This window comes from Bicyclus anynana, chromosome 19 (assembly GCF_947172395.1).
Source record: "Bicyclus anynana chromosome 19, ilBicAnyn1.1, whole genome shotgun sequence".
In the NCBI taxonomy this organism is placed as follows: Eukaryota; Metazoa; Arthropoda; class Insecta; order Lepidoptera; family Nymphalidae; genus Bicyclus; species Bicyclus anynana.
Window position 1 is genome coordinate 9,607,637 of NC_069101.1, and position 27,066 is coordinate 9,634,702.

Here is a 27,066-nt window from a genome sequence, read left to right on the forward strand (position 1 = left end):
ATTTTACAAAATTATGTCTCTGTTTATTTCAAATCAACAGCCTCAATCTAACGCTTATGCAATAGGTATAACAATTAAAGAAAACAACAATTTAATTGTCGCTCGGTGAGCCAAAGATTTTTATCTTTATGGTAGTCTTAATGATTTATACCATAAATTAAGAAAATTAAACCTAAAATTAAGAAAAGAAGACCATAGCTCAGATGAGTTTTTATTATCACCGTCTGATAACGACACTTAACCTAAGAAACGACAAGTTTGGTCTTTGACACTTCGAACTCTCTTTAAGAAATCTCTATCTATTTCATAAAAAGTAGTTTTGAGTTTTTCGCAAACAGACAGACAGAAGAAAAACGTTGTTTTATATGTATACATTGCGCTTAGAGGTTGACATTCCTGCACTATGGGATGGGACCCCAACGACCATCGGCTTGTCGAACTGGTCTATATTCCTCACCCATTGCCACTTCAGCTTTCCGGCTCGTTATGTTTCGTCGGTAAAATTGGTTCTGTGGATCTCTTCATTTCTGATACGATCACTCAGAGATACTCTGAGCATACCTCGCTCCATCGCTCGATCACTCAAAGATAGGTACTCTAAGCATAACTCGTTCCATCGCGCGCTGTGACTCAGAGCTTTCTTATGAGGCGACCACAGTTAGCGACAAGTATCGGATCCGTTAGGTCATCATTGACAACACGCACTGTTTGAAGTCTTTCGTTTTATACTGACGAGATATTGACGAGGACTTGATGAACGAAACGAAAAGTTGTCGCAAAGGTTCCCGAACGCTGCCCAACTGAGTAAACTGAGCTACCTAAGCTAAATTAAAATTACATGTTTAAAATTACTTAAGGGTAAAATTGTTTAGTTCTATTTTAATACCCGTTTTTTTTAGGAAATTTGTAATCATAACTCAACAATATTAAAAATTATTGTTACAATATAGAAACACAATTTAGTTTTAATGATGATGATGATGATGATGATGAATGGCAGAAGCATAGTAATCTCATAATCACATGTGCACTAAACATTTTTGTTTATTCGTAATAAACTAATACGTGAAATAATAATAAACTAATAAAAAGTAAAGCTATGAAGAATATTGAAAAAAAACCTTAGGAACAATAGACAGAAGCATAGTTTTTTTTTTAAATAATAAAATGTCAAATATAGAAGAAAATAAAACGACTAAAATGTAAATTTCATAGCATTAACGAAATGGTGGTTTGCGCAAGTTACATGCATGCAGTCATTTACCCGACTTTAGAAATATGAAGAAGTAATAAAAAAGATATGTTTATTTAAAAAAAAAACGATTGTAGACTACAAGACTGAAGTAAAACTCTTTAAAAAAAGCGCCATCTGTGAGCCTAAGGCATAACTGCAACGCAACAGGTTCTTGAAGTGTATAAAAGGGATTGTTTCAAAGTTCTCTAAGAACGCCATCTACCGGTAGTTTGAAATAACAAACACTATGCATGTAGATGGCAGCACACATCACCAAATTACAAGTTTCGTCATGCATTTACTAATTTACTCTGAAATTCTAGCCTATATAAAGAAGTTTTACTTAAAACATACTCAGTAGATTTAAAACTATATTTATTTATATAATAGGCGGACAATTGTGTTCCATTTAATGTAGACATATTATTATTTATATAATAGACAAATTAATGCCATAGGAAAACTATAATTTTGACAAAGATGGATGGAGTGGAATTAATTTAGGATCAGACCTATTAGAGTTAATAAAAACTATTTGCGCAAGTTACATGCGTCGTGTATAAACACCATTATGCTAAAACCTATTAATTTCTGTTGCAAATCAAAATGTTTCGCTTTAAAATAAAATCATTAAAAGCTAATGACTTTTCTACTATAATCCTAGAGTTGCTTAAAATCAATGTAAAAAAAAAGAAAATTACTGCTTTAGTAAACTATTCTAATTTATTTTTATTTATAAAAACAATCGATATTAAGTATATTTATACCCCGTATACAATAAACATTAAGAAAACTTCGTACGTCATTGTACGTACAAAGTTAACACAATTATAGGCCTAGAATGCGTCAACGACATATATTGTAAAGAGAAAAAAACATATTGTCGAGCAATAGCGGCAGAAATGAAATATCGTTGTCTCTTTCCTCCCAACGCAACAAAAGAGAGAGAGAGTGCGATATTTTCGATTCCGCCGCTATTAGTTGATACGTGTCTTTCTCTTGTCTCGACATATGTCGTGGCATATCGTAGGCCTACTGAACGACTGCTATAACAACGCATACGGGACAAATAAACATTCATTTCCCGAATAAAGTTTTCTGAATCAACAATCTAACATTATCATAAAAAAGATGAAGAATCTCTTTATTTCACAAAAATAGCTTCTGGCACATTTGCAATATTATAATATACGAGTACCTATTTATTAATCGACAGCACATTCTATATATAATATAGAACGCATAACTGTTTAAGGTTGAGCAAGTTGAAACCCAAAGAAAAATTAAAACAAAAAGATTTTTCACAGTTTACTTAACAAATTGTGCCATAAGGTACAATGTACATACTTAAAATATTAATTCGATTTTATAAAAATATAAAACTTTAATACACGCATTTGTAGTATATTTCTATATTATGTTTTATAATTTAGAGTCACAGTGCGACATAAGAAAGTAGAAATCAAGAAAACTAGAACTAACTGTCTATGTCAGTGACTTTGGTTCTTCTACGGATCTCATTTCTGATTCGATCACGCATTTATACCGCTAGCATAGCTCGCTCCATCGTGCGCCGATTGACTTTGAGTCTTCATATGAATCATTATCAATATCATAAAGCCGATTGACGTCCACTGTTAGACATAGGGGTCCTTTAAGTATTTTCAAACATTACAGAATTAAGCCGTCAGTATCCAACGGCGCCTTGGGACCCCAAAGCCTATCAGTCTTCGAAGTATTATACATTCCACCCATTACACTTCAGCTTAGTGACTCATTGAGCTATGTCAGTGACTTTGGTTCTTCTACAGATCTCATTTCTGATTCGATCACGCATATATAATCCGAGCATAGCTCGCTCCATCGTGCCGTGGGACTCTGAACCTTATTATGAAGCTCACATGTACCGAATATCGTACATTACCTAGGTATTGAACTTATTATATCTATGAAAATATTTTATATTTTTTGCATAATTATAGTGAACTAAATATTATAGTTTATTTTGAACTTTTTTGTGTCGCACTATACACCCGTATTCACAAACGTTTTCGCAAAATCTATTAATATTATGCAACAGTAGTTTTGACAGATATCACCTGGCGAAGAATATGATGATGTGGAAATGTCAGGTACTACAAATTATTTACATATATACTAATAGTATGCCCAAGACAAATATCGAGACAAGAAAAGACAAATGTCGACCAATAGCGGCAATCGAAAATATAGCTCTCTTGTCGCCGCTATTGGTCGACATTTGTCTTTCCCCTTCATGACATATGTCGTTGACGCATGCTACGCCTGATTTAAATGTTTGTGAATACGGGCTAAAAAAAACAAGTATGTATAATATAGTTTAAAAGATGATATGACAATATGTACATATTGTGTATTAATATTATGTGGCAGTACCAACTAGTGCGTTGCTCTAACTAATTAATGTACATATCAGTAATCAGTCTATTAAGACACAATGTCATCTAAAACCTAATGAGGAGAGTTTCCGATACTTTAGCAAATAGTTAAAAAGCTAAAGCGGCACGTCGATTCTCTTTCTACAAACGGTAACGTCGATAACGAATGATAATGAATGTTTATTATATTGATTTTCGAAGCGTTTTTTTTTATTTTTTATTATTCTTTACAAGTTAGCCCTTGACTACAATCTCACCTGATGGTAAGTGATGATGCAGTCTAAGATGGAAGCGGGCTAACTTGTTAGGAGGAGGATGAAAATCCACACCCCTTTCGGTTTCTACACGGCATCGTACCGGAACGCTAAATCGCTTGGCGGTACGTCTTTGCCGGTAGGGTGGTAACTAGCCACGGCCGAAGCCTCCCACCAGCCAGACCTGGACAAATTAAGAAAATCTCAATCTGCCCAGCCGGGGATCGAACCTAGGACCTCCGTTTTGTAAATCCACCGCGCATACCACTGCGCCACGGAGGCCGTTTGCGATTGTAGTAAGAGAATAACGTTGCACGTGGCTACATGTCAAGGAATGCCCTTCCAGATTTTGTTTTCCTTACCATCTACAATAGTAAATACATAATATGTATGATTATTTTTATATTTTTTATCTATTTCAGATCACAATCATATTAATAAAAGTAAAATCCTGAGATAAACATTATTAACATTATTATTTTCTTAAATTAGGTAGAAAAATGTACAGAAAAAGGAGACCATCCATTTTTCATACACTACTGGTCCCGATTTGACGATTATTAAATAATAATATCAGTTTTAAACTGGATTAATTTAAATATTAACAGTATGAATATTCAGGGTGCTGGAGAGTATTTCCCTTAACTCTGGGGTTATATTCTTTACCGAAAACTAATTTAAAATGTTCAAATAACATTGTGTTCTAAAATATGTTCGTAGTAAATAAGAAAATAAGTAAATAGATCTCATGTTAATAATTTAAATATACATCAAAAAACATTGAAACAGTCCGCAAGTAATTGTTTCGACTTTTTTTATTAGAATTATATAATACTAGTAGGCGCCGCGCGGTTTTACCCGCGTGGTTTAGGTTCCCGTAGGAATGCGGGGATAAAATATAGCCTATAGCCTTCCTCGATAAATGGGCTATTTAACACTGAAAGAATTTTTCAAATCGGACCAGTAGTTCCTGAGATTAGCGCGTTCAATCAAACAAACAAACTCTTCAGCTTTACAATCTATACTAATATTATAAAGAGGAAAACTTTGTTTGTATGTTTGTTTGTAATGAATAGGCTCAAAAACTACTGGACCGATTTTAAAAATTCTTTCACCATTCGAAAGCTACATTATCCACAAGTAACATAGGCTAAATTTTATTTTGGAAAAAAATAGGGTTCCGTAAGACATTTGAGTTTTTCAGACACAAGGTGTAAAAAATCAACCAGAAAAGTTACTTATTTTGAGTACGCTGCCTAAACTATAAATGATAGAACCATAAAATGTTCTAAGGTAGGGGTAAGGTAGGGGTAGGGTAGGGGTGGGGTAGGGGTATTTGAATGTTTACATCGAGTTTCACGCGGACGAAGTCGCGGGCGTCCGCTAGTATTAGTATATATTTAAAAAATATTTATATAATACGCACGCAGTTAAGAGGCGACTGATGGATGGACGCCTGTATTGAGATCTAAGTAGGAGCACATTTGCCTAGATTCAGGCACAAATAATAGGAAACCCCTGGTTGGGCATTCCAGTGTTTCTGTGTAAATATCGACATATTTAGTGGTTTTTATTTAATGTATGTATAGGTAAAACATTAGGTTATTTGTGGCCATGGCACTTTACGGTCAGGTCACGGCTTGTACGAAAGAGGCTGACCTTCTTTAAATCATTTTTGCTTGAATAATAGCAAAATAAATCCTAAAGCGGCATATGTCGTGAAGACAAAATTATATATTGTCAACCAATAGCGACGAAGCGCAAACATCGCTCTTTCATTGCGTTGGGAGAAAGAGAGAGCGATGTTATCAGTTCAGCCGCTATTTGGTCGAATATGTATTTTCTCTTCACGACATATGTCATGAAATCAAAAATATGTCATCGGACTTAGAACTAAAGCCTAAAATAGCCAGACATATCTCATTTCATGCAGGCTGAAAGTTTGTCAGCCAATAGGCAATATAGTCTGGCAAATTTGTTGATGACACTCCCATAATATGCGGTCGACGGGGGGAAATACTGCGCGGGTGTGAAATCGTGCGTGCGGGGAAGTGAGGTGCATCAGTCGTGGGGTTTTCATTCATCACTGATGAAGATGATTTCATTATTTTCATACTTATTCAACTTTGCAATATTGGTTGTCAGTTGTCTTTGCAAACGTGTGCTGTCAATATGTCGGCAATTTAATCGTTATTTGAATGTATGAGTTACAATTGTTGTTTCATGACATTAAGCTTAATAATTAAATTAATTAAAAACTGACATTGGCTGACAAACATTCAGTCTCCATAAGATTAAGTATGTCTGGCTATCCCAGTCTTATTCTATAATAGCAGCAAAACAAAAAAAAACATCATATTTAAATACGATCAAATAAAATTACTACTAAGGGCGATGCCTCATTAGTGCGCTGAATTGCGACGTCGCAACGGTTCAACTCATTGTAAATCTAATGCCACACATGCGTTGCGATAACGCACGACATTTCAGAGCAAGAAGACGACGCACGCACCCAGTCAGTCTCAACAATGCATACAAAACAAATGAGCATTGTCCTTCGTCCGTTGAAACATCGCCTGCGACGACACAACGTTTTAATGTGACATGTCATTTAAAATATTATACGAAAAATCAAGAACCCAGAGCTGTAAAAATACCAACAATCCAGAGCTCTAACTGGGCTACAATAGTAAAAAAGTTTTTTTATAACACACTTTCCATACAAAGAGCGGTGTTATAAAATAACTTTTTTATTTATTACAATATGCGTGTGAATATAATCTATGCCATTATAGTATATTTTTTTAATTTTTTAATTGGAATATTATGACACGAGATTAGATAAAATAAACGACAAACAACAAAGCGTCGACTGCGACGTTGCAACGCAAGCACTAATGGGGCATCACTATCGGTATCAAAAATACGTAATCACTCTTTTGTCAATTTCAAATGTCACACTGTTTATAAGAAGAACAACTTATACTCCAAGAACAACTTAATCACTTTTTTTGTCAATTTCGAACTCAGACCAATTATTGTATAGGACCTGCCTCGCTAGACGTTACTTGTCTGTCAAAGTATATGATCAACGATCTAATGCGATTATAAAAACTGTCGCTATAGAATCGATGTTAAATAGTTGTAATCGTGTTCGTCGATTAAAGAGCTCCGTAAAAATACCTTTTTGTGTAATTTAATTGTGTAAAAAACGGGCGAAATCTTCTAGTTTAGTATAAGATATATACCAAATCTAAGCTCGCTTTCCTCAGTAAATGACAGACAATTTTCTTCGTGACTATGATACAGGTCATTCTATAATTGATCTGAGGTGCCCGGCCAGTTATAGTTCAGGTGGCACAGTTTAATATCACAATTGGAATAATGACACGAGATTAGATAAAATAAACGAAAAACAACACAGCGTCGACTGCGACGTTGCAACGAAAGCACTAATGGGGCATCACTATCAATATCACAAATACGCAATCACTTTTTTTGTCAATTTCGAATGTCACACAGTTTATAGGAAGAACAACTTATCCTCCAAGTGAGGAGACGGCATTACCCGCATGCTCTCGCCGACCAGGTACGCGAGTTTGTGTGCGTACTGGCACGGCGCCGGTACGCGGACCGTGCCCGGCCAGTTGTAGTACAGGTGGCAGAGTTTGTACGTGAGCCGCTGGCACTGGTCCGGCGTCATGCCGCTCTCGTCGTGCACCACCACGTAGTGGGTCGGCGTTACGGTACCCTGATTCACCTTCTGCGATACTATTAGGAAGTCGTACCTGTAAAATAGATAATGTTTTTTTAACTCACTGACCCGGTAAAATAATAAAAGGATGCACAATAATGTAGAGAATTATACCTAAAGGCCATTCAATATAGTCAAATCAAATAGTTCAATAAAATTCCAAATTCAGAGAAAATTCTACCTTAATTAATGAGCTTAAGGTTGAATTTACAAATGCGACTACTTGAATTGAGTGCCAAGAAGTTTTATTTGGCAATCATTGAATGGGGACGTTTTTTGGTCGCTAATTGTGCATCCACTTTTCAAAAGGAGATTGATGGGTTTATGGTAGAAGTGTCAAAATTTAGGGTTGTATAATTATGGAATTTTCATCCCTACAAAAGGCCTATTTCCTGCAGTGGATGTCCATCGGCTGATATTTTCATTAAAAACATTTTTTTTTCGTTGTCGCTATCAACGCTATCTACCATGATAGTCTAATTTATCTTTGCCATTAAGTCAAGTCAAGGGGTGTAAGGGGGAGGCTAGGGGTGTAAGGGGGAGGCTAGTACCAGTCTGTCTCCCCAATTGTCAACCTCACCTGCTCGTGGTGCACCCTGCAGATGGACCGACGAGGCTCTGACGACCGACGAATGGCGGTATATCCGTTCCCAAAGGCTAGATTATGAAATGCCTCAGGCCGGTGTCGGGCAGCAGCGACATCGGCGCGAGTAATCTAGCACTGCGCTGACCAACCCGCATGCCCAGCGTGGTCAGTATCGGGCAATACTTTATATGGACAGAACAAACACAACACAGCCCCTAGTCCCCGGCAGCCCCGCTATTCCTGGCTCTGGCAGCGGTTACGGTAACGGCGGGGCAAGGGGTGTTAAGAATCTCCGGCAGAGATTCCGCTGCCAACCCCGACGACTAGACCTGGCAACATACAACGCACGCACTTTGAGGTCCGACGAAAAGGTCATCGAGCTGGAAGAAGTTATGAGCAAGTTGCACTGGGATATCATAGGATTGTCTGAAGTCCGAAGAGAGGGGGAGGGCTCGATAATCCTTGAATCCGGCAACATGCTCTACTACCGGGAGGGCGACCAACAGTCCCAGGGTGGTGTCGGATTTATCGTTCACAAGTCCCTCGTGAACAATGTTGTAAAAGTCGAGAGTGTGTCGAGCAGGGTAGCGTTCCTGGTCCTCCGAATTACCAAACGGTATTCGTTGAAGGTTATACAGGTTTACGCACCGACCTCGACACATCCCGACGAGGAGGTAGAGGTATTGTATGAGGATATTTCTAAAGCCATACATGCCTCAAACTCTTATTACAATGTTGTGATGGGGGATTTTAACGCAAAGCTGGGCGAACGTAGCGGTTCAGAGTTGAAAGTGGGACGATTTGGGTATGGGCAACGGAACGATAGGGGCCAAATGTTGGCTGACTTCATGGAGAAGGAGGGCCTCTTTATGATGAACTCCTTCTTCAAGAAGCCACCACACAGGAAATGGACCTGGATGAGCCCCGATGGTTCCACAAAAAATGAGATTGACTTCATCTTGTCTACCAAACGGCACATATTCAACGATGTTTCTGTGATCCATAGGGTGAAAACCGGTAGCGATCACCGAATGGTTAGAGGCACGTTGAATATCAACATTCAGCTGGAACGGTATCGACTGGTGAAGTCTACGCTCCGACCTACTCGTGCCCATATCCAAAACCCCGAGTCCTTTCAACTAGAACTGCAGAATCGCTTTGATTGCCTTGCAAATTGCGAATCTGTGGACGATCTGAACAACAGGTTCGTGGAAACTGTCCATTCCGTTGGGTCTAAGTTCTATAAGACCCACCGTACGAAAAGAACCAAAAAGTTCTCAGACCATACACTTAAACTCATGGAAGAGAGGCAAGAAATGAGATTGCAGTCTTCAGCAGATGCGTCAAAATACCGACAAATCAGTAGACAGATCTCCAAGTCGCAAACCAGCGACTTGCGAAACTTCAATACCGAGCGTATTAAAAATGCGATTGAAAACAATCGCGGCTCAAAAGTTTTCACCAGAGATCTGTCTATTGGACAGAGGCAGCTGACGCGTTTGAAGACCGAGCACGGTAATCTGATTTCTTCCAAGCCCGAGTTATTAAGTGAGGTCGAGAAGTTCTATGGACAGCTATACACGACTACTCAGCAGCCTGTTGACAACTTGGCTAAAGACCCCAGAGCCAAGTTGACCCGACACTATACCGAAGATATCCCGGACGTCAGCCTATACGAGATTAGTGTGGCTCTCAAACACCTGAAGAACAATAAGGCGCCAGGTGAGGACGGAATCACAGCAGAACTCCTGAAAGCGGGTGGAAAACCGATACTTAAAGTCCTTCAGCGATTGTTCAATTCCGTCATTCACGAGGGCACGATGCCTGAGGCGTGGCATAGGAGCGTGGTGGTTCTGTTCTTCAAAAAAGGTGACAACACCTTGCTGAAGAATTACAGACCCATCTCGCTGCTAAGCCATGTTTACAAATTGTTCTCGAGAGTCATTACGAATCGTCTCGCTAATAGGTTTGACGACTTCCAGCCTCCCGAACAAGCCGGTTTCCGAAAAGGTTTTAGTACCATAGACCACATCCATACGCTGCGGCAGGTTATACAGAAGACTCACGAGTATAACCAGCCACTTTGCTTAGCGTTTGTGGACTATGAGAAAGCCTTCGATTCGGTGGAAACCTGGGCTGTGCTAAGGTCATTGCAGAGATGCCGAATTGATTACAGGTATATCCAAGCGTTGAAGTGCTTGTACGAAAACGCCACTATGTCAGTCCGTATTCAGGATCAGACTACGAGGCCAATCCAGTTGCAGCGAGGAGTGCGTCAGGGAGATGTGATCTCTCCGAAGCTATTTACCGCCGCATTGGAAGACGTCTTTAAGCTTCTGGACTGGGGCGGACTTGGCATCAACATCAATGGCGAGTACATCACTCAACTGCGGTTCGCGGACGATGTAGTCATCATGGCACAGACTCTGGATGACCTTAGTACCATGCTCAATGACCTCAGCAGCGTTTCTCAACAGGTGGGCCTGAAAATGAACATGGGCAAAACAAAAATAATGTGTAATGCTCATGTATCGCTCCACCCAGTTATAGTTGAGAACGCTGCACTCGAAATTGTAGACGAATACATATACCTAGGACATATGATCCAGTTAGGTAGGTCCAATTTCGAGAAAGAGGTGAACCGTCGAATCCAACTCGGCTGGGCTGCATTCGGGAAACTTCGCGACATCTTTTCGTCCGAAATTCCTCAGTGCCTGAAGACAAAAGTCTTCGAACAGTGCGTGTTGCCAGTGATGACCTATGGTTCCGAGACTTGGTCGCTAACTATGGGCCTCATAAGAAGGCTCAGAGTCACACAGCGGGCGATGGAACGAGCTATGTTAGGAGTATCTCTGCGTGATCGAATCAGAAATGAGGAGATCCGCAGAAGAACCAAAGTCACCGACATAGCTCAACGAGTTGCGAAGCTGAAGTGGCAATGGGCGGGGCACATAGTGCGAAGAGCCGATGGACGTTGGGGTCCCAAAGTGCTGGAATGGCGACCCCGCACTAGTAAGCGCAGTGTTGGCCGACCCCCCACCAGGTGGACTGACGACATCAAGCGAGTCGCAGGGATTCGCTGGATGCAGATGGCTCAGTATCGTGATGTTTGGAAGTCCCTACAAAAGGCCTATGTCCTGCAGTGGACGTCCATCGGCTGATATGATGATGATGATGATGATGATTAAGTCAAGCATGTTTTGTTTACTAATTTTGTCTTTCAGATTATCATTAAAAAAACCATGATTTTTAATATTTAAACCGAAAGTATAATAATCATCTCTGAATTTATCAAGCAGTTGTAAATTTGTGAGTAAAAGCAGTTAGATCTTTATTAAAAATAATACTAAATTACAGTTAATTTTATTTTATAACCAAAAATTAATGAAATTTACATTTTGTGTTCCAAAATGCTTTCCATAGTCAAAATGTCACTAAATGCAAAACTCCTCCTCCAATACAGGTTTGTAAAGAGTTCTCAGGGTAGGTAGTGCATTTTTGCATCGATGAAGTGCTCGCCACTGTTGAGAACCTCCCCTTTTTTTTAAGTCAGTTAAATAAAGAGCAAAAACCGTTGGTAGAGTTAGGTCAGAACTTATATGGTTAATAATACTCACCAGTCGAGAGCCGTGATAGCCCAGTGAGAGCCGTGATAGCCCAGTAAGAGCCGTGATAGCCCAGTGAGAGCCGTGATAGCCCAGTGGATACAACCTCTGCCATCGATTCCGGAGGGTGTGGGTTCGAATCCGGTCCGGGGCATACACCTCCAACTTTTCACTTATGTGCATTTTAAGAAATTGAATATCACGTGTCTCAAACGGTGAAGGAAAACATCGTGAGGAAACCTGCATACCAGAGAAATTTCTCAATTCTCTGCATGTGTGAAGTCTGCCAATCCGCATTGTGCCAGCGTGGTGGACCTAACCCCTCTCATTCTGAGAGGAGACTCGAGCTCAGCAGTGAGCCGAATATGGGTTGATAACGACGACTCACCAGTCGCGTCTCGTGATGAGGTGGTCGACGACAGTGCCGGGGTCAGGGTTGGCGTACTCCGGCCCCTGGCGGAGGAAGATCCGCGTGTTGATCCGCTTCTGCACCACGATGTACGTGATGTTGGGCTTGTAACTCTCGCCGAAGGACGATATCTCGATCTGCATCTGCCTGATCTCGTATTCCTTCAACTGCTTCAGTTGGCCGTCGCCGACTCCGTCCCTGTGGTGATCAAAATATTTTTTTAAAACTCGGACTCGACCACCAAGCGTCTCCTCCGTAGGATCATTATATTATAATAGTCCAGGAATCGAATTGCGCAGTTTTTGCCGAGCTTGTCCCGCAATTCAGCTTCAAAATAGACCCCCCGTTTTTTAAGATTTAATTTCAAATAAATACATAATAATAAACATATAGTGCAACATAAAAGTACTACAAAATAAAAAAAAACTCGCTATGTGGCAACACCAGAGGTGGTCCATTTTAGGTCCACTCTTGTACCCCGTACCATTATAATTTAAAAAATACAAGGATTTTAATAAAATTTATTAAACTAAATAAAAAGAAATAAATAAAATAAAAACCCAAGTTTTTGAGTTATATCAAGATGGCGCCCATAAAGTAACTATGACATGACAATTGACAGCAAACGTCAAATCGATTACTGCATTGATTGACGTCATCTATCCGCTATTATTACCCATATTAGTGTTTCTTAGGAGATAATGAATATTATTTCGAAAGAATTAAAATAAATTCGTAATTTGTATAATCAAAAATAGTTAAAAAAAATATCTTCTATTATTTCCGCTAGGGTACAATGACTGATCCTAGGCCCCATACAATTTTTGACCATCTCCTTTACTGTCATTATCACAAAGATCTGTCATTATAGAAACCAATCGTTATTGATAGTTTTATCAGATTATTAAAATCATAGTGGAAATTCGGATAATATACACACACTATAAAACCCCAAAGTAAGCCTATAATAACCTGTGTTGTGGTTAATAAATCTACTAGTCTATGGTTAATAATAACTACTAGTCGCTTTGGAGTAGTATGGCAGGTCTTATCTCCATATCCCCCCTCTTCTATAAAAAGGGAGGCCTGTTCTAGTCGTGGGCCGTTCAAATAAGATGATAATCATAATAAAACAAACTCGACTAACCTGTAAATGATAATCCTTTGCGGCAAGACGCCATTAACACGTAGATAGTGTTTGAGCGCCTCCACGACGCAGAACTTGGCGCAGTCCCCGATCTCCTGACCTTTCTCTTGGAACATCACCTTCGAGTACCAGTTCGTCATCGACATGTTGTATGAGGCCACGAAAGCTGAAGGTAGAAAGCACAGAATAAAGAATAAAAGGCAGATAGAGCGCACGCAATCATCATCATTATCAACCCATATTCGGCTCACTGCTGAACTCGAGTCTCTTCTCAGAATGAGAGGGATTAGGTATAGTCCACCACGCTGGCCCAATGCGGATTGGCAGACTTCACACATGCAGAGAATCAAGAAAATTCTCTATGTATGCAGGTTTCCTCACGATGTTTTCTTCACCGTTTGAGACACGTGATATTTAATTTCTTAAAATGCACACAACTGAAAAGTTGGAGGTGCATGCCCAGGACTGGATTCGAACCCAAACCCTCCGGAATCAAAGGCAGAGGTCATATCCACTGGGCTATCACGGCTCTACTATATCTATACTAAAGAGGAAATATTTGATTGTCTGCTTTTTTGAATTGAATAGGCTCTGAAACTACTAAACCGATTTGAAAAATTCTTTCACTTTTGGCTTCACTTTAGCTACACTACTCCCAAGTGCTATAGGCTATATTTAGGCGTAGAGCCATTCTAGAAGGGTTTTTTGACCTGAGTGTATTAGCCCGGACACCTTAAGTTAAAAAACCCACATCCAGGTGACGTCACGCTTGTGTTTGTGTTGCCTGGGAAGTATTGTCGTTGTAACTGTGGACAAAATGACATTGCCCAAGTGGCTGGTGAGGATTGGATGAAGTCAGGAGTTCGAGGAAAATGGAAACTGCTGGAGGAGGCCTATACCCAAGACAATGGGATTCATACAAACACAATATAAATGCCCCAACTAATTGGGTACTGTCGATGCTCAATTCGTTGATTGCTCAGCTCCAAGATCTAGATATTTTTGATATAAAACTTCATGTATTTATTGATATTGTAAACAGCTGTGAATTTTAATTTTATAGAAATATGCAATTTATGTGTTTGTATTGTATAGTGATTATATTGTAATTTGTTTATCTGTTATATTGTAAGTCTGTACTTTGTATGCGTTTTGGCTTAGCTGTAAGCATACTAAGGATATATATAATTAATAAATAAATAAAAAGAAAAATTCTATTAAAAATTGTATAACTAACTTGTATAAATTGAATAAAGATTTTTATTGTTATTATTATTAACTGTGGACAAAAGCTTGATGCCTTATACCCGAAGGGGCCCATTATTAACTAGTACATAAATTAATTATTAAGACAAATATATAGATTAGTTAGAATAGTTTTAAGATATTGTTAAATACTATCTAAATGGGAAAAATAAAGCTTATTATTATTATTATTATTATTATTATTATTAAAAGCATGACGTCATAAACTTGTCAATTAAATAAAAAAAAAATACTCACCAAAAACACTATTTTTCTTCATTTGCCCTTCGTGGTAGGAGTCGATGCCGACCACCATGGTGTTCTTGCACGGAATGCTAATGTGCCATAACGTGCCACCGAGCTTGCAGTTCATTTGCAGCAGTATCTTCTGAGTGATTGATCGGATTTTTTGGCTATTTGACAACGTGCGAGCGTTTATCACCTGAATATATCAAAACGTTTAAATAAATTTGAAATGTCTGTCTGTCACTTATAAATAACTGCTTGTTGTTCTATTTATATTAGTTACATAGAAGACTTTATTTGTTTGGTTAGACACACTTAGCTCAATAACTACAGGTTCGAATTGAAAAATTTTCGTGTTGAATAGTAATATAGGCTATAATATATGCATCACGTGTCACAAACGGTAAAGGATCGTAAGGAAACCTGCATTCTTGAGAATATCCCTAATTCTTCGTGTGTGAAGTCTGCCAATCCGCATTGAGCCAGTGTGGTGGACTTTTATCTTAAGTCCTCTCAATTTGAGTAGAAACTCGTGCTCGACAATGAGCCGAATATGGGTTTTTAATGATCCACAATAAAATGAAGACATGAACCAAAGTATGTAAAAACGAGGCTGTCAAGTTTGTCCATATATCGTCATAGCCTCAATAGCTCAACGGTCGGACTCATCACCGAGAGTGGTGGTTCGATCCCCGCTCCGTTGGTCTATTGTCGTACCCACTCGTAGCAAAGTCTTTCCCGACTAGTTGAAGGGGAATGGGAACTCTATCCTATTCATATTATAAACAAGATGTTTGTTACTTTTTAACGCTGTAACTACTGAAGCGATTTTGCTCTGGATTAACACATAGGCATAACACTTTTGTTATCAAACACCCATGTTTTGATAACAAAACCAAAGGCAAAGTAAGGTCATGTCAGAGGGCAATGGAGCGCAGTATGCTGAAATTGAAAAAAAATCCATAAAGTCAGACAAAAAATGATCAGAGAAAGAACCAGAGTCACGGATGCCTTAAAACATGCCTTGAAACAAAAATTGCAATGGGCAGGACATGTATCGCGGTTGAAAGACGACAGGTGGACACTTACCGTCATTGAATGGCAGGGTCCACTAGGCAAAAGGAGAGTTTTTTTTTTTTTTTTTTAATCTTTACAAGTTAGCCCTTGACTACAATCTCACCTGATGGTAAGTGATGATGCAGTCAAAGATGGAAGCGGGCTAACTTGTTAGGAGGAGGATGAAAATCCACACCCCTTTCGGTTTCTACACAGCATCGTACCGGAACGCTAAATCGCTTGGCGGTACGTCTTTGCCGGTAGGGTGGTAACTAGCCACGGTCGAAGCCTCCCACCAGCCAGACCTGGACAAATTAAGAAAATCTAAATCTGCCCAGCCGGGGATCGAACCCAGGACCTCCGTCTTGTAAATCCACCGCGCACACCATTGCGCCACGGAGGCCGTCAAAAGAGTTGGCAGACCTCAGAAGTGCTGGACAGATGACATTGCTCAAGTGGCTGGTAGGGATTGGATGAGGTCAGGACGGGACAGAGGAAAGTGGAAACTGCTGGAGGAGGCCTATACCCAAGACAATATAAAAAGAAAAAAAAAATCTATTAAAAAGAAAAATTGTATTACTAATTTGTATGAAATAAATAAAGACTTTATTATTACTATAACACTTTTAATCCCGGAAAAATTCATGGGTCCCGCGAGAGTTGTGAAAAACATAGGAACTAGTAATTGAAATTGAAAAATTATTTAAAAAAAAAAACAAAAAAAATATATAAGTCACGTAGATTACCTGTGAGGGTATAGGGTTTTCAGCACAGCATATTCTCTTGATAGCCGCATACCGATCGTCCCTCTGCGAGGGCGATATGGCCACGACGAGCTGCAGCTGCGACGTGATATGCTTCTTCAGCGCCGCGATGTATGTCTCCGGGCGATCGTTGGGCAAACGAACGAGGTCCGGCTTCGATACAGTTATGCCCATCGGTCCACTGCACCGTTTTAATGTTTCGACGAAATCCTGTAACAGAAATACAAACAAAACATCAAACCAAAATCCATTTCATGTTACAAGCGTCAAGATTGAAGATGTGTAAAGACTACTACTGTTCGAAAGTTATGTTCTGCTGAGACAAGCCGGCCAGAAATTAACAGTTACTCCTAAACATTTATGGCTCTTGTATATGGGAAGAAAGGAGATAGTCCATTTCAAGCCAGGTCCTATGTACCATATACCATAAAAATTAAAAAAATACAAGAATTTTATTAAATAAAAATAAAACATACATAATAATAAAATCAAAATTAAAATTTAAACATTTCGAGTAATACAAAATGGTGAACGCGACACATTTACGTTAGTCACGTTCCTGTATCAAGACAACCCATCGCAGTATATCGACAGCATTCATGACCGCGTTCTTGCACACACCGCTGTTGCCAAACTACAAAGTCTATAGCTATAAAGTCTACGACGGCAAAGTCCCCGATATAATGCTGACTGTTCAAGTTAACGAAATACAAGACACTTGCATTAGTTACATTCCTGTCTCGGTCTGTATACAAGACGACCCATCGCAGTATATCGACAGCATTCATGACCGCGTTCTTGCACACACCGCTGTTGCGGTTTAACTACAAAGTCTATAGCTATAAAGTCTACGACGGCAAAGTCCCCGATATAATGCTGACTGTTCAAGTTAACGAAATACAAGACACTTGCATTAGTTACATTCCTGTCTCGGTCTGTATACAAGACGACCCATCGCAGTATATCGACAGCATTCATGACAGCGTTCTTGCACACATCGCCGTTGCCAAATTGCAAATTCTACATCTACAAAGTCTACGACGGCAAAGTCCCCGCTATAATGCTGACTGTTCAAATTAACGAAATACAAGACACTTACATTAGTTACATTCCTGTCTCGGTCTGTATACAAGACGACCCATCGCAGTATATCAACAGCATTCATGATCGCGTTCTAGCACACACCGCTGTTGCCAAACTGCAAAGTCTATAGCTATAAAGTCTACGACGGCAAAGTCCCCGATATAATGCTGACTGTTCAAATTAACGAAATACAAGACACTTACATTAGTTACATTCCTGTTTCGGTCTGTATACAAGACGACCCATCGCAGTATATCGACAGCATTCATGACCGCGTTCTAGCACACACCGCTGTTGCCAAACTGCAAAGTCTACAGCTACAAAGTCCTCACTGTGATGCTGAGAATTCATGTTAACGAAATACAAGACACTTACATTAGTTACATTCCTGTCTCGGTCTGTATACAAGACGACCCATCGCAGTATATCGACAGCATTCATGACCGCGTTCTTGCACACATCGAAGTTCCAGTCTGCGTTGGGCTTGCCAGGTATTTTGACGCCCCTTCCGAACTGCAAAGCTTCCGGCGGCAAAGTCCTCGCCGTGATGTTGACGGTTTCAGGAGCTATGCTGAGCCCCCAGCCTTTGAGGCGGCTCTTTGCTTTTTCGTTTTCCATAACGTTTCTGATGAACTGTGAGAATTTTTTTTTAATAATTAATTTTAAAACGAACTTCTGGATTTGGAAAGAGATTTTATATTTTTTCTTTTCAGCGACTAAACCCTGAAAATAGCCGATGGATTTCCACTGCAGGACATAGGCCTTTTGTAGGGACTTCCAAATACAATCCTGCCATCCAACGAATCCCCCCGCAGCGGTGAAATTACGACTTCAAGCGAAGTCGTAATTTCACCTGGTAAGGGGTTGCCATTCCACCACCTTGGGACTCCAATTGTCCATCGCCACTTCAACTTCGCGACTCATTGAGCTGAGCCGGCAAAGACGTATCACCAAACTATTTAGCGTTCCAGTACGATGTCGTGTAGAAACCGAAAGGGGTGTGGATTTTCATCCTTCTAACAAGTTAGCCCGCTTACATCTTAGATTGCATCACTTATCGTCAGGTAACATTGTAGTAAAGGACTAACTTGTAGAAAAAAAAACTTACTATTCTTCTTAAACGTTATTATAGACATAAACTAAGGTGGAGGGGAAACGACCACGGTTAAGTTACTCACACTCACTGTAACAACAGCCATTAGAAAAGCTGAGGACCGAACTGTGTGGAGAGGAATCGTTGACAACGCATCGTAGGGACTGCAGTGCGGACACAACCTTTAGCAATAAAGAATGCGACCAAGAAGAAGAAGAAGAAGAAGAAGAAGAAGATGAAATTAAACTACCTTTTTGAAAGCGGCATGTCTTTGATTAGGCGTTATCCGTGTATATGTTGCGACATCCTTCATCAGTCTAAAGTTACTTCTCTGCGAATCCGTGAGTCCAGTGAGTTGGCACAGTTCCGGGACGAGGCATATCATGAAGTCCGTTTTGTGTTCATTCCCTGGCAACGTTTTGCTCTCCCTAAATCAATACATATAAATTTAAAAGGGATGATACAGTTTTTTAAATCTACTATATAAAAATAAGTCGGGTTTTCTTTCTTAACGCTATAACTCCAGAACGCACGAACCGATTTCCACGGTTTTGCATTCGTTGGAAAGGTCTCGGGCTCCGTGAGGTTTATAGTAAAGAAAATTCAGGAAAAATTTTAACAGAAAAGCGGGAAAGGGGTAGGGTAGGGGTAGGGTAGAGGTAGGGTAGGTGTAGGGTTGAAGTAGGGTAGGTAATGGTATGGAAGAAGTACACTAAAGTCAAAGCGAAGCTTGACCGGATCCGCAAGTTGTATATATAATAGGAGTATGCTAATAGTAAAGCAATTTTGTAAAAGTAACAGGGTATCTGCGATCATTACTTTCAGAGCTACAGGGATTTAAAGGGTCAGATTTGCGGCACTGTCACGGATCCCTGAAAAACGCCCCATACAAAATTCCACGAATTAATGACGTCGTAGATCATAATGATCATGACAAATGTATGGGCATTCAAACAAAATTACTAATATCTTTGTTATTTGTGTTTATAGTTCATGTATTGAAAAATTTAATCTAATTATATAATTTTCATCTAATTGCGATGTAAGATTGTTAATAGATTTTGAAATTTAATATTATTTATATTCTTATTTATTTTGCAAACATCCAGATAACATTTGCATCATCCCTATTGCTTCTTATCTCTATCTTCTAAAGCAAACAGACGTGGATTTAAATTTTTACTTTTTGATATCTGTTTTTTTATTTCTTTTGGTAAGATCTTTTCTACTTTTTGATGCCTTTTGATGTCAGCGTCTTCGACATATAACATTTTTGTATTTAATTTTTTTAAATACATTCCAATACAATAGAAAAATTAACAAAACAAACCTGGAAATCAACATTGGCTGTGTTGTATTCATAATATCAATGCCATAGTTTTTCTTGTAGTACTCAATGAAGCTAATTTTAACCATTTGACCTTTTTCGTTCTTCTCAAATGTTGACATTGGGTTCATGGTGTCGTCAATACTGTCCACACTGCAAGATAAGCATTTTAACCATATTCAATTAGGTATTTGATCAATTTATTTTCTTTTTTTTTTATTCTCTACAAGTTAGCCCTTGACTACAATCACACCTGATGGTAAGTGATGATGCAATCTAAGATGGACGCGGGCTAACTTGCTAGGAGTAGTATCCACACACCTTTCGGTTTCTACACGACATCGTACCGGAACGCTAAATCGCTTGGCGGTACGTTTTAGGTGTCGGTAGGGTGGTAACTAGCCACGGCCAAAGCCTCCCACCAGCCACACCTGGACCAATTAAGAAAACCTCAATCAGTGCAGCCGGGCATCGAACCCAGGACCTCCGTCTTGTAAATCCACCGCGCATACCACTTATTTATAAAAATTATATCTTTTTAACCTAAAAAAAATTAATCGACCGAGATTCATTACTCTAAAAAGCGAAAGTGGTTTGAAGGTGGTGCCAAAAAAATAAAATTAACTTTAAGAGCCTATTTGAAGTTTGAAGCCTTAAGTTGAAGTTGGTTCAATATTTTTGTAAAAAAAAATTTAGTTTTCTGTTTTTTGCGTGCCTCTTTATGACCAAATTGGTTCACTTGTTTCAGTTATTGTGATATTAACACAAAAGTACTGAACCGATTTTCGTGAAAATTAAATGGCCCAATCTGAAAATTGGACAAATCAATGTACTCTTTGAAACAAAAAGAAATATTTTCAAAATTGGTTAATAAATGATGATCTGATGATCTGATCTGAAGTAATTAAGAAGGTAACAAACATTAAAAAAAACATAGGTACGCGTCTCCTCCATTTTTTTGAAGTTGGTTAAAAAATAAAAAATATCTCACCGAAACAGTTTCTTATTGTAAGTGGTCATAACTGAGCTGCCAACCAAAATCATGTTAAGGGCGTTCTTCCAATTCGCGCCCTCCGCATGTAGAGTTTCATTTATAAGTGACAGCACGCTCTGTGTTCGGAGCACCCTGTGTGTGGAGTCCAGGGTCAGCATGAGACCTCCTTCATATTCATCCACGGCTGTTACATAACTGAAAAAAAAATAATGAGTGAATTCAAATTTCTTTTTTCTCTCAACTAGACGGGAAAGACTGTGTTAGGAGCGGGTACGACAATAGACCAATGAGGTGGGGATCAAACCACCACTGATGAGTCCGACCGATCTTACCGTTGGTTCTTTGCTGAGCTCAAGTCACTCATTCTGAGAGGAGACTCGAGGCCAATAGTCCACCACGCTGGCCCAATGCGGATTGGCAGACTTCACACACGCAAAGAATTAACAAAATTCTCTGGTATTCAGGTTACTTCTGTTTTACCCTTTTGGTATAGAACCATAAAATGACATTACCCCGGCCACACTTCCAGCTTGTGCTGTGGTATCTGAACGGCCAGATGTTCGCTGAAGTGTTGCCGTCCAAAGCGAACCAGCTCGAGGTCTCGCATTATGTGCTTGAACAGGATGTTGTAGATGTGGATCATCTCACTTAGATGCCGAGTGCGACGGAATGTTATCTGCAATAGAGAAAAAACTATTTAACAGTTTTTATTAATATGAAATAGGCTCAATCTTTACTAAAATCTCACCTGTGGCGCAAACATGCGACAAACGAGATAATCTCGTGGAGAACATTTCGGGCAGGGGAGATGAGTGTTGTTCCATTTTATAAAGATCCCTTAAACCTATAACCAAAGTCACAAGTCCTGGGACCTCAAGGTGTTTCCTCTACCACACAATGATGGTACAATCACGCACACGATGTCGCCGTCTACCCGTCCCGTCACATAATATAATATCATAAACTAAGGCCAACTTTTTTATCTAAATAAACAACAAAACAGTACTCACTTTCAAATTCACTTTACTCTGGTCAAAGGGGTTCGTGGACACCAGATTAAGCGCTTCATCAGGCAATGCGTGAGGCACGTAAAGTGTTGTTCCGTCAAACGTTTTCTCTTTGAAGAAATGACTGTGTTCTGAAAAGTAGAAACTCTTTTACTACTTGCCGGCCTTTGTGACGTAATGGTATACGCGGTGGATTTAAAAGACTAAAGTCCTGGGTTCGGTATATTATTATGTTATTTTTCGCTTTTTAGTTTCCGGTGTATGTTTGTGAAAACGTAACAGACAGACAGACTTACTTACTTATTCGCATTTATAATAATTATTAGTATAGATAGATTATTATCTCACCATTCAATAGCTTGAACCGCAAGTGCCTGTAATCCTGTTCGGGCTCGTAAGCCACGTTGTACTCAAAAACGTTGTTCTCCTCAAAGTTGAGATATATGAAGTTAGCGGTGACGTCACACGGCGTGCCGGTTTCACCTTTCATGACCACTGGCGGCGTTTTCTTCACCTCACTCTGTTTAAGATACACATATTATCACTTTCAGCCTCAGACATCAGACGTAAGGACCTGCCTTGCTAGACTTTACTTTTCTGTCAAAGTATTTGATCAAAGATCTTATGAGAGTATAAAAACTCTCCATAGAATCGATGTTTCATAGTTGTAATCACGTGGCCGATGGACGTTGGGGTCCCAACGTGCTGGAATGGCGACCCCGCACTACAAAGCATAGTATTGGTAGACACTCCACCAGGTGGACTGATAACATCAAGCGAGTCGCAGGGATTCGCTGGATGCAGGTGGCTCAGTATTGTGATGTGTGGAAGTCAACTACAAAACTACAAAAGGCCTATGTCCTGCAGTGGACGTCCATCGGCTGATATGATAATGACGATGATAGTTGTAATCATTTCACCAGGCGATAGAGCGAGTTACTTCTCTTTAGAGAGCGAATTACACTAGAATTTTTCTGTGTGATTGAATCAGAAATGAGGAGTTCCACAGATGAACTAGTCACTGACAGAGAAAAGCTGAATTAGCAATGGGCAGGCCACACAGTTCGAAGAGCCAATGGAACTTGGGCTCCCAAGGTGCTAGAATAGTGACCCCACACCGGAATGAGCAATGATGGTCGACCAAGGACATCAAGAGAGTTGCAGGTAGTCTCTGGATGGTGGCGGTTCGAGACTGTTGTGTTTGGAAGTCCATGCAAGAGGCCTATATCTGGCAGTGAACGTCCATCTGTTATTATGATGATGAAAAAATTAAAAAAAGCGATGATGATAATGATGGATGATGATGATGATGATGATTATGATGATGATGATGATGATGATGATGATGACTTACATATTCCTTATTTTTCTTTGCTAAAGTTGTGGTAGTGTCAGTAGAGATGGTACTGTGGGCCATTTGTTGAGTCAAGCTCCCCACATCTCCAGCACTGGCTGCAGAAGGTTGAGCCTGTACACCAGCCTTCCTGTAATTTTTACAAAGAAATTAATCAAAAATACATATAAGTAAAATTGAAGTGGCTGTCTGTGATTTTAAAATAACTATTTTTCAAGTGCTATGATAAACAGAATACTAAACTGTGATTGAAAACAAATTCTATTCAAGGGTTTTTATGCAGGTTCAGGTCCACTAGTTGCATGTAAAGTGTTACTCACAAGGTTTCCATGAACTTCAACACTCTGCCTCGTCCAGATGAAACGGTGCTTGGGCTTGGGCTTACATCAGATGCTGCTACAAATTCAATACCTAGAAAAATTAAATAGATATGTCGGCGAGTGAGTTATTTGATTGGTTAGCAAAATCTGTGTTAATTATTGTGATAATATTCGAACCAGGTTTGTGTACTCTCTCATTTTGGTAATCAGAAGTAGGACCTAGATTGTGTGATTAAACTCTATTTCTTTTTATGGGGTTATTAGAAGCTTACTGTGTCTAGAGTCTTTACAAGAGGAAATTGAATACTACAAAAAGTCTACGATAGAAAATTTTATTGATTTTAGATACACAGTAATTTCATATTTACCTGGTTTTGGCATTTGCGAAAGAAGCATGGCAGCCATTCTGCCTCGCCCACCCAATGGGACAGATGAACCAACCTTGTGGACAATAATTTAATCAATAATTAAATAATTTAATTTAAGTTTAGTGAATGAAATTTCCTAGTAACCTTCATATATTTCGTTATTTAGGTACATACTACAGTAGTTTTGTAAACCAGTTAATGCAAAAAAAATATTTTCTTTTTTCTTTTTGTTTTTATTTTTATTTTATTTTCTCATTTCATGTTTTGTTTCAATTATTATACTCGTAGATAGTTAGATATAAGGCATATCATTATTGTGTATGTGTGTGTGTGTGTGTTTTATTTATACATTTTAATTTTATATTGTTGCTTAATTTGTTGAAACACTTTTATTTGTTTAGCGTAGTCCTATTATTTAGCATATTAATTCAAGGTTGTTTGTTTTTGTTTTTAATTTAAAGGTAATAATATAGTATAATGTCACTGTGGCTATGTACATCTGTGGTGTCACCTGGATCAAGGTAGCAGCTGAAAATCAGCGCCGCTTGGCCAAGTACTTTGCTTGGTTTATGCAGCACAATGCTGAGCTGTTACCTTTTTTCAAGGTTGTGCCAAACATGACAAAGTGGTTTTTGATGCTTCAACTACTTTAGTTTTGATTTTCAATTGATCAGGTGGTTGAAGCATCAGACACAACAATAGTGCTTACTTAGGCATTGTGGTGTATGGCACAATTTTTTAAATAAATGTTTTTTCTTTCTTTCTTTCTTTCTAATCATTTTGAAAATTAATTAACCAATTTTGACAGCCTCCGTGGCGCAATGGTATGGTGGTTTTACAAAACAGAGGGTTTGATCCCCGGCTGGGCCAATTGAGATTTTTTTTTATATTGGTATGATGTTCAGGAGAATTTGGCCTTGGCTGGTTCCCACCCTGCCTGCAAAGATGTACTGCCAAGTGATTTTGTATTCTGGTACAATGTTGTGCAGAAACAGAAAGGGGTGTCGATTTTCATCCTTCTACTAACAAGTTAGCCCGCTTTCATCTGAGATTGCATCATCACTTACCATCAGGTGAGATTGCAGTCAACGGTTAACTTGTAAAGAATTAAAAAAAAAGTATATTGATTTGATATCTGTACTAATATAATAATAATAAAGCTGAAGAGTTTGTTTGTTTCTTTGTTTGTTTGTTTGATTGAACGCGCTAATCTCAGGAACTACTGGTCCGATTTAAAAAATTCTTTCAGTGTTAGATAGCCCATTTATCGAGGAAGGCTATAGGCTATATATATTATCCCCGGATTCCTACGGGAACGGGAACCACGCGGGTGAAACCGCGCGGCGTCAGCTAGTAATATTATAAAACTGATGAGTTTTTTCGTTTGAAAGTTTAATCTTAGGAAGTACAGTGTTCGCCATGAGATATGTTTGTGAAGGAAAAACATCATGAGGAAACCTGTATACCTGAGAATTTTCTTAATTCTCCAGAAGTCTACCAATCCACATTTGATCATCCTGATGGACTAAGGCCTAACCCTCTCATTCTAAGGGGACTTGTGCTCATTAGTGAGTCAAATATGGGGTGTTTATAATGATGACAATGATGTATGCAATATCATTCAGTTTCTATTCGCCAAACACTTTCAATGCCTTTTCCTCATTTTGATTAAACCTCTATAGTTCCTGCGCTGTAGCATATTGTGGGTGACAGCTTCCTAACATACTATTATTGTGAATCGCTGCAAACTTTCAGTGAAATGAACTGTCACCCACACCATACTACAGCGCACAAACTGTGAGTACTACCAACTGGCTAACTATTGGTATAAGATTGTACCAAGGCTCAGATTAGAAGAATCTTTCACCAACCAATCTAATACTTACTCAAAAGTTAGTTCCTTTACTTTAATACTTACACTACTGGATGCAACACTTGGACCAGGAGTGGGTTGTGGGGTTGTTTCTTGAGAGGATGGCGGTGATTCCCCCAACTGAGATTTCAGGGCCTGGAGTAAGGCCAGGCCTCGGCCACGACCCTTCCCAGGGTCTGCCATCGCTGCCTGAGAATGTGAAAAGCGTAAGCTAGTACAAGTATAAAATAATCTGAATCTACGAAGTGAATATCGAAAAATGTTATTTGAAAGTACCTTCTTACTTCGTATTATTCACTAAATTGCTGAGCACGCTATATTCAGGCGACAAAATCAAAGTGTAACTAGATTTTTGTTAAAAACCGTGTAGTATAATTTATATTTCATTAACCATTACATTTCGACTAATAAAACTTACCAAGCTTTAACCTGTTTCAAGTTTGTTTTGTGTTGAAAATATTTTAAAGCCAGTCCCGCTAAGCTCGCTTTCTCTTTCCGAAATCCGAAATCCGAATCACAGATGACAATCTGCACAGATCCGAATTGCGCCACAGATCACCCACTACCTACACCACAGATTAAGTACTAAAAGTACAGCGAGTGTGAGTTATCTTGATTCGATTCGAATGACGTTTGTTTATGGTACTTCTGCATAGGTAAATACTAGCGGACGCCCGTGACTTCGACCGCGTGGAATTTAGTTTTTCACAAATCCCTCGGGAACCATAGATTTTTCCGGGATAAAAAGTAGTCTATGTGTCAAACCAGGCTATAATATATCTCAATACCCAGCTAATTCGGTTCAGTAGTTGGGGCGTGAAAGAGTAACAAACGTTCCTATCATCAAAATCATCAGTTTTCGCAAATCTCGGGAAACCATGGATTTTTCAGGATAAAAAGACTGCCAGCTTTAGGTAGATACGTGGTATA

At 39.1% G+C, this 27,066-nt stretch overlaps 1 protein-coding gene across 2 annotated transcripts; it reads right to left on the reverse strand.

The window, feature by feature from the left end:
• Positions 1-1,592: 1,592 nt before the first annotated feature.
• LOC112045004 (piwi-like protein Ago3) lies at positions 1,593-26,695 on the reverse strand. 2 transcript variants are annotated; one of them, XM_024081029.2, is made up of 17 exons: positions 26,555-26,695; positions 26,182-26,325; positions 24,264-24,336; positions 23,896-23,986; positions 23,576-23,705; positions 22,570-22,741; positions 22,225-22,352; positions 21,727-21,890; positions 21,212-21,409; positions 20,224-20,373; positions 19,144-19,321; positions 18,176-18,433; positions 16,700-16,927; positions 14,910-15,093; positions 13,407-13,572; positions 12,239-12,457; positions 1,593-7,693 (listed from the first exon to the last, which is right to left on the reverse strand). In XM_024081029.2, exons 2-17 carry the CDS (start codon positions 26,317-26,319, stop codon positions 7,429-7,431), a joined length of 2,742 nt encoding a protein of 913 aa, XP_023936797.2. In that variant the 5' UTR covers positions 26,320-26,325; positions 26,555-26,695; the 3' UTR covers positions 1,593-7,428. The 2 variants fall into 2 exon arrangements, with proteins under 2 accessions (XP_023936797.2, XP_023936799.2); XM_024081031.2 differs by lacking the exon at positions 26,555-26,695 and adding an exon at positions 26,413-26,551.
• Between the last annotated feature and the right edge of the window lie 371 nt (positions 26,696-27,066).

Bases quoted from the DNA above. Each gene is read 5' to 3' on its own strand.
- LOC112045004 (XM_024081029.2), bottom strand. From the start codon at position 26,319: ATGGCAGACCCTGGGAAGGGTCGTGGCCGAGGCCTGGCCTTACTCCAG. The intron at 18,434-19,143 runs GTAGTTTAATTT...AAATTCTCACAG, and splicing joins GACATGCCGCTTTCAAAAAG to TTCATCAGAAACGTTATGGA. The intron at 16,928-18,175 runs GTAAGTGTCTTG...TTTCTGTTACAG, and splicing joins GAGACAGGAATGTAACTAAT to GATTTCGTCGAAACATTAAA.